Genomic DNA, 7,273 nt, shown 5'->3' with positions numbered 1-7,273 from the left:
TAACAAAATTGGTATAAAAAATGGGCCAGCAATGAAACCAACAATACCATCAATCATCTCTGTTTATTTATGCATCAAAGTTTTTTTTTGGTACAGACCAAGTAAAGTACATACAAAAAGTCAACCTAAAAGTTAGCATAAGATTTTAAATTGGTGTAATTTGCGTTACCTCCCCCGTAAAGATTCATAATTTGCATTCCCTTCCCTACAGAAATAAAATTAACAAAACCTCCTCTCGTCAATAATTCCGTCTATTCCAAGTTAGCTGACTCAGCACTAATTTACATGTGGTTTTTATTTTTGGGGGATAATTTGTGCTACCTCCCCTGTAAAGATTGGTAGTTTGCGTTACCTTCCCTGTAAAGATTGGTAATTTGCATTACCTCCCTTACAAAAAAACATGTGTAAGTTAGTGCTGAATCAGCTAACTTGGAATAGACGGAACTACTGAAGAGAGGAGGTTTTGCTAATTTTATTTTTGTGGGGGAGGTAACGCAAATTACCAATCTTTACAGGGGAGGTAACGCAAATTACCCCTTTTAAATTATACTGTGCAAGCATATTTAGAGATTTATAAAACAATTACTAATATAAATAGTTAGAAAAAAAAAATTCTTTTAACACCTATTGTTGTTTGCTGATTTTCTTTTTAGGAATTTCAAAGCTCGATGTAGAGCGTGTTGATAACGTATTATAAATTAAAATGAGACATCAAGAGTAGAGAGAAAAGAAGAAAAGTTTCTCGTTAGATGTGTGTATCATAAATTAAAATGACACACCAAAAATAGAGAGAAAGGAAGAAAAGTTTCTCATTAGATGTGTGTATTACAAAGAGCTTGTCTCTCTATTTATAAGCTACTCTATAGCAAGGATGGAGGTTAATGGTATGCACTCGTGATTTCATTTGGTGTATTCAAGTTGCAAAGTTATGGTAAGGGGAGGAAGACCAAGAGTTTGATGGTGATGTAAAGATGGTGTAAAGATGTTGTCATCCGCATTATATTTACTTACAACAGGCCAAAGTAAAAGATTCCTCGGAAATATCCGTCACACTAGCGACTATACCAGACAGAAACGGAATCAACTGTGAAAAGGGTTCCGTGGAGACGGCAGAACGGTTTTGTTTGTTCTGAGACATTAGGGGAGCCGGGCAGCTGAGGAATCTGACTTAGGCAGCTTTGAAATTCATAACCCCCTTTACGACTCTCAGTGAGTAGCTGTTGAATTTGATTTTGAATTTTCTGAGCAAGTTTCACAGAACCAATTATAATTGATTAATAAGTATTTCTCAGTTCTCACTCGCAGCCACACTCTTCATTTTCATGAAATTATACTTGTGAATTTTAATCGTATTCAACACCCATCTTTCGATCTGGGTAAGTTTCTTTTATTTCTTTTCTCTATTACTTGTATTTATCTACTGCCAATGAATTTGTGAGATTCTTTCGTCCCAACAATAACTGTTTTCTATGGTCGATTTTGGGTTAAACTTTCAATGTTGATAGTGTGTTTCTGTTTTATCTGCGAAGTACTTTTTCTACTTATTGTAAGTGATAGGTGTCGTGGATTTTGTTGCAGAAGCCCTAAATACAGAAACCTAGATGTTCTCTTGAAATACATGGTTCAGGATAAAGACACTTCTTGAGTGATCATCTCTATTCATCTCCTTTAGTGTTATCATGAACATATTAAGCTCTGGAAATAACACATTTAAGCAATGGAATGAATGTGCTGAAAACTGAATTTGGATAGGCTCTCTTGATCACTCTTTTTTATTTTTACAAAACCAACTCGGTCTGGTGCAGAGGGTGGAATCCAGATGTTATAGGTTTTTATTAAGTGTTTCAACATGCTTTATATTTCATCTTCTTCTATCTTTTTTCATATCATAGTTATTCCTTGTATTCGTGTGTGTGTGTGTGTGTCCGTGGTTCCCTTATAGATGGAAAAATTCTAATTTGCTTAGAGTTTAATAGATACACCCGTGTAAAGCTTCGATTTCCTTCCATAGATAGAGATGTTTTAACAGCTCGTTATTCATGGTAGTTTTGACTTTACTGGTAACAATGGGAAATTAGTTTAGAAAAAGCTAATTGTATCAGGTGGTCTGAGAAATTAAACAATCACAAGTATGAATAGGTTAACAGGAGCTAGGTTCAGTTACTTAAATTATAGGACGTTTAGTTAGATAGTTATGATAATAAGTTACAAGTCAGAACGCTGAAGCTGTTTCACTTAGCTTTTCAGTCCAACACAACTTTAGGTTATGTATTAGGTCTTTTAGGTGAGATTTGTAGCTGATAGAGCAAAAACACCCTGAGCTGAGAGATATACTTTCCTCTAGGGACATTCGTTTAAGCATTGTGTCTGATGCTTTAGTGTCATGCTTCAGGATGATTTGTAAAGATACAAGAAAAAAGAGAGAAAGGATGCATTCTTGCCCGTGCAGTTATGAATCTTCTTTCCTTATTTGTAGATCTCTTTGCTTTATGAGGGGTTAGATGAGTAGGACAACTACAATGGAATCCTGCGGAGGAGGTAACAGTTCTAGTTCGGCTGCAGGGCAGCGGTTACGCTGGACAAATGAGCTACACGAACGCTTTGTGGATGCTGTGGCCCAGCTTGGTGGGCCAGATAGTAAGATCTTTTACATGTTTCTCTGCTATTTCAAACTTCTGGTATTTGTTTTAGAATTGTGCTATAATTTTTCTTTTTTTGTGCAATTGACATGTTGGATATTGTTTGTAGTTCAACCAAAGAATGTTGAATTATTATCTTTTAACTTATTTCGTAATGTAAGTTTTGATTATGGAGTTACACGGAAATGTTTTATGTAGGATAAGGAAAAAGAAGTGAAAAGGTTTCAGGGCTTTATTTCTGCTAAATAACACTTATTTGTAATATCTTGTACAGATTCTGCTAATTACCCCGACTAATCTGAGGAAAAGTTTTTGTCTAAAAATTTAAATTAGTTACATGGAAAGCCAAAAATCGGTGTTTGAGAATACTTCGGAAGCACTCCAAGAATCTTAGCAAAGACGTTTCAAGGACCAGTATGCTACAAGATTCGTGATGTTGAGATTTTTGTTTTCTTGATTTTCAGGGGCAACTCCTAAAGGTGTTCTTAGAGTGATGGGTGTACAAGGTTTGACTATATACCATGTCAAAAGCCACTTACAAGTAAGTATCCACAATAGTCAAATACCTCTTTTGCAAGGCAGTTCTTCTTGCTGTTATGTGGTTACTATTTTTCTTTGACATTTGGTTCTTATCCTGCTTCAGAAATACCGGCTTGCTAAATGCCTTCCTGATTCTACATCTGATGGTAAATCAATCTGTATTTTTGACAGGATAAAGAATACCTTAATTCTTTTCCATGGACATCTACTTCATTGATAAGTGTACAATCGAAACTCATGATGATAAATAACGCATCTATACTTCTCGTCAACTGTAGGGCAAAGTGTTGAGAGAAAAGAATCAGGAGACCTGTTATCGAGCTCGGAGGGTTCTTCGTGAGTAGAGCGTATTTTTATTTCTGTGTAAATTGTTGGAAAAGCATTGAGTAAGAGGATGTGTAATCCTCAACGCACCCAATCTGTCATATTTGGGATAGTAGTTTTAAGAAGACAATGAACAATTGATTGAACAGTTTCATTTAACATGAAATATGCAATCTGCTTGTGCTAGTTGGGTATATTCACCGTAATTATCAGGAGCTACTTGACTGAGGCAATATATGTTGTTTCTCGATGCAGTGGAATGCAGATTACGGAAGCACTGAAGCTGCAGATGGAGGTACAGAAGCGTCTGCATGAACAACTGGAGGCAAGTTACAATTGTATAAGTACTCTTTCAACTATTGTTAGGTTGGCTTGTCTAACAAGAAGCTGATATTATCAAATGAATATGACATGCTTACCTCTAAAAAAGTGAAATCAATTTTCTGATAGGAGTTTGTCTTAATGGTGTTGCCAGATCTACATAAATATAGTGCTGACGTATCTCACTGTTAAGTTTGAGTTTCTATAGAAGGCTGTTCAGCAATATTAGCGTTTAATTTAAGGTTGCAGGCAATGACTTACCCTTTAGTTTTCCTTACCTACCAATCCGTATATGAAATGATAGCTTTTATGTGCATTAGTTAGAAAGATAATTATTAGTGGCGAGGAACTTATCCATTAGTCGGTCATCTCGTGCGGGCGACTGTTAAGAAGATATCTTTGATTTGGAAAAGCAGTAGTATGTTGCGAATTGAGGTAATTACCACTCTGGTGCTGGCTCTCGACAAGATATGCTCCATTTTTATTGTATGTATTACTCGGTTTTTCTTGGTTTTAAGAATTGTTGAGTCAAATATCAGCTTTTTGAAAATGATATGATATACAGATGAAGTTTTAAAATTGAGGAGAACAATATGAAATCACCAAGGAATATGAAAACTTTGACTTTCTAAGGAATATGAAATCACTAGGATATATGCAATTCTCCTTTGCATAGGGCAGAAACTCCCTGGATAGATTCAAGCCCGATTCTGGCACTCTACATAATTTTTAATTTAATTTCATGAAGTTCAATTTGTTGGTAAAGGTCACCTACATTAAACATCAACGAGCTACATGCCACAACACTCGCTCTTCAGTTTGAGGTGGAAAAAAATCATAATTATGCTTCTTTTTCTTCTTTCTGTTATTGCACTTCCTAGAGATCCATATAAGCAGAAATGTAACTCTGTTCTCTTATTGACTAAACAGGTACAAAGGCAGCTTCAGTTAAGGATTGAAGCGCAAGGGAAGTACCTTAAGAAAATAATTGAAGAGCAGCAGCGCCTTGGTGGTGCTCTTGCCGAAGTCCCCAGCTCAGTAATCCCGACTCCTGCCTCAGCTGAAAACTTCCAGGAATCTGAGGACAAGACGGACCCATCAACTCCTGGTCCAACTTCTGAGTCCCCCATCCGGACCAAAGTTGTCCAAGAAAATGTTCCAAATCATCCCAAGAGTCTCACTTGCAATGAATCTTCATCTTCCCGCCACGAGCCACTGACACCAGATTCTGGTTGTCGCTTTGGTTCCCCAGTTGAGAGCCCAAAAGGTCAGAGGTGGTTCGACAATCTGGGACCACAGATAACAGGCCCTGCAGATAGAAAACCGGAGATGTTTCTAACACATCAGATACTGGAATCGAGTTCGAATTCAAGCTATCAGCAACCTTGCTCAGTATTTCCAGATGAGGGAACATTCTTATCTCTAGGCAAGGAGTTTAGTCAGTGAAAAGGATCAGGTTGACGATGTTTCAGGCTGTTAAATGGTAATTAAGTTTTTTTCACTTTCTTATATTTTATAATTTTGATGTATTTAACTTCAGTCCTCGGATTTTAAATTAGAAGTTGAGAATGTAATTTACCTCTGTTACATGCTCCTCTGCTCATGTGGTGGTCTCTGTAGTCTATTAGGGGTGGTGGTCGAGTTTTCTTTTGTCGAAGGATCACCAAGCTGTTATCTCATCTTCTTGTTGCCCCACATACTAAGCATGTAAGCAAGTTTGAATTTCGTACTTTGTGTTCAAAAAGGACACTTACGATTGTTTGCAACTTGTTGCGCGCCTCCCAGCCAAATCTTTGGTCATGCGACGCTAATTAAGTCAATCTCGATTTCTCGTTTATCTTCTTCAATCAACTCACTCTTTGTGAATCAAAGCTTCTTATTTCTGATGTTTTTATAAGTTTATCTTTGTTTCTATGGCTGTTAATTTTTAATCTTTTCTGTTTTTCTTACCGAATTTTCCTTTCAGTTTTTATCTTCGAAACCCTAATTTTGTTTTAAAAACTTCGTCAGTATGATTGATTAGTCAGTTTTAAAACTTCAGCTGTTTAACGTACTCTTGTTTTTTATTGTTTGATTATTTCCATCTTATTTCTTATTACTGCAATTTTTATTCTATCTTATAACTAATGCTAAAGCTTTCCTTTTTTTTTTCCACTTCATGGATTAGGTCATGAGCTGAAGGGGGTTGCGTGCATAGGGACATAGTATTTCACCATCATGAGACGAGTATGTGAAAGAAGAAGCGGAGTTTCTGGGTTGTGTTACTGTTGGGTCTAATTCTAGATTACTATTTCAAGGAGTATCATAATTTTGGACTTCGTCAATTTGTATCATCAATGTCAGGTTTTATCAATGAAGAATGGGCTAATGGACTGGTTTTTAGCGTCATGAGATCCTACTTAGGTAGGGATTTGTTAAAATACTATGAATCTGATTCTTCCTTAAGAGATTTTTGAATTAAGGATTATATTAATTCAATTTTTTAAGATGTCTTTGCAATACCTGCTATGGTTCATGATTACCTTCCATCATAGACTCGATGAATCTCTCTGTGTTTTTGGCAAATGGTTTTTGTTGTGGAGCAGTTTTTAAGAAGGGATTGTGTGATAATAATAGACTTTGTGTGCTAGTAATGGTTTGTTGATTTTCTCTACCTTCACAGAAAATATTTTGACAAAGAATTTTTAATAAATGATGAATATTTAATATCAAGTTTAATAATCATTAGTGAATTTCTTAGAGATTAAGTATTAGACTGCTATGTTCAGTGAATGTTCATAATTATATATCTCTTGTCATTCCTGCTCTTTTCTCTATATCTTGGAGATTTCTTTTCAAATACTGCTTTCTTATAATACCTTGTGAAGCAATCAGTTGTTTAACTTTGAATAGTAATTAGTTCTTCAAAACCATACTCTCCTGTGCTTCTTATTCTCAAGTTAGTTTTTGTTTTTTATTACTCTGCTGTTATGGCTGTTTTTGAAGACCGTGTTAAGGTTCTTGATCTGGATGAAGATATTGAGGATTTCCCTTTTAGGCTAGCAGGTTTACTAGGTGATTAGTATACAGTATAGGAACTATTATAAAACATCAGTTAAGCATCAACTGAATATGGACTATCAAAGCTGCTGATTTCAAGTTAGCCAAGCCTTTTATTCAAGGTATGCAGATTCAGAACTTCCTTAACCTTTTCATATCATGTTTAAGCATAAAAAAGATCTTGATTTGGCAATTGCTGCTAGACCTACTTTACTCTTTGGGCAGTTATTTGCCATTCAACCCTTAAGAGAGCTTGAATCTGTCTTTGATTTGGAATGGAATACAACTCTAATGCATGTACAGATAACCATCCCAACTGCACTCACCAATAGTGGTAGAGCTGGAGAAGTTATTGAGCAGATTGGTACACCAGTTTCAGTGGATACTCCCATGGGTAACTATTATGAAGC

General features: G+C 35.9%; 1 protein-coding gene across 8 annotated transcripts; it reads left to right on the top strand.

Annotated features, from left to right (window-relative positions):
- Window positions 1-968: 968 nt before the first annotated feature.
- LOC113318254 (myb family transcription factor PHL7-like) lies at window positions 969-6,323 on the top strand. 8 transcript variants are annotated; one of them, XR_003344376.1, is made up of 10 exons: window positions 969-1,209; window positions 1,293-1,376; window positions 2,477-2,637; window positions 3,104-3,180; window positions 3,283-3,325; window positions 3,458-3,515; window positions 3,759-3,828; window positions 4,755-5,307; window positions 5,445-5,531; window positions 5,992-6,323. XR_003344376.1 is itself a non-coding variant. In XM_026566392.1 (9 exons), exons 3-8 carry the CDS (start codon window positions 2,502-2,504, stop codon window positions 5,268-5,270), a joined length of 900 nt encoding a protein of 299 aa, XP_026422177.1. In that variant the 5' UTR covers window positions 973-1,209; window positions 1,306-1,376; window positions 2,477-2,501; the 3' UTR covers window positions 5,271-5,307; window positions 5,992-6,323. The 8 variants fall into 8 exon arrangements, 7 of the variants coding, with proteins under 7 accessions (XP_026422176.1, XP_026422178.1, XP_026422177.1 ...); XM_026566392.1 differs by lacking the exon at window positions 5,445-5,531 and having other exon boundaries at window positions 973-1,209; window positions 1,306-1,376; XM_026566389.1 differs by lacking the exon at window positions 5,445-5,531 and having other exon boundaries at window positions 973-1,209.
- Window positions 6,324-7,273: the final 950 nt, after the last annotated feature.

Source organism: Papaver somniferum, chromosome 10 (genome assembly GCF_003573695.1).
Source record: "Papaver somniferum cultivar HN1 chromosome 10, ASM357369v1, whole genome shotgun sequence".
In the NCBI taxonomy this organism is placed as follows: domain Eukaryota; kingdom Viridiplantae; phylum Streptophyta; class Magnoliopsida; order Ranunculales; family Papaveraceae; genus Papaver; species Papaver somniferum.
Note: the sequence above shows the minus strand (reverse complement) of the source record. Positions and strands in the feature narration are given on the sequence as shown.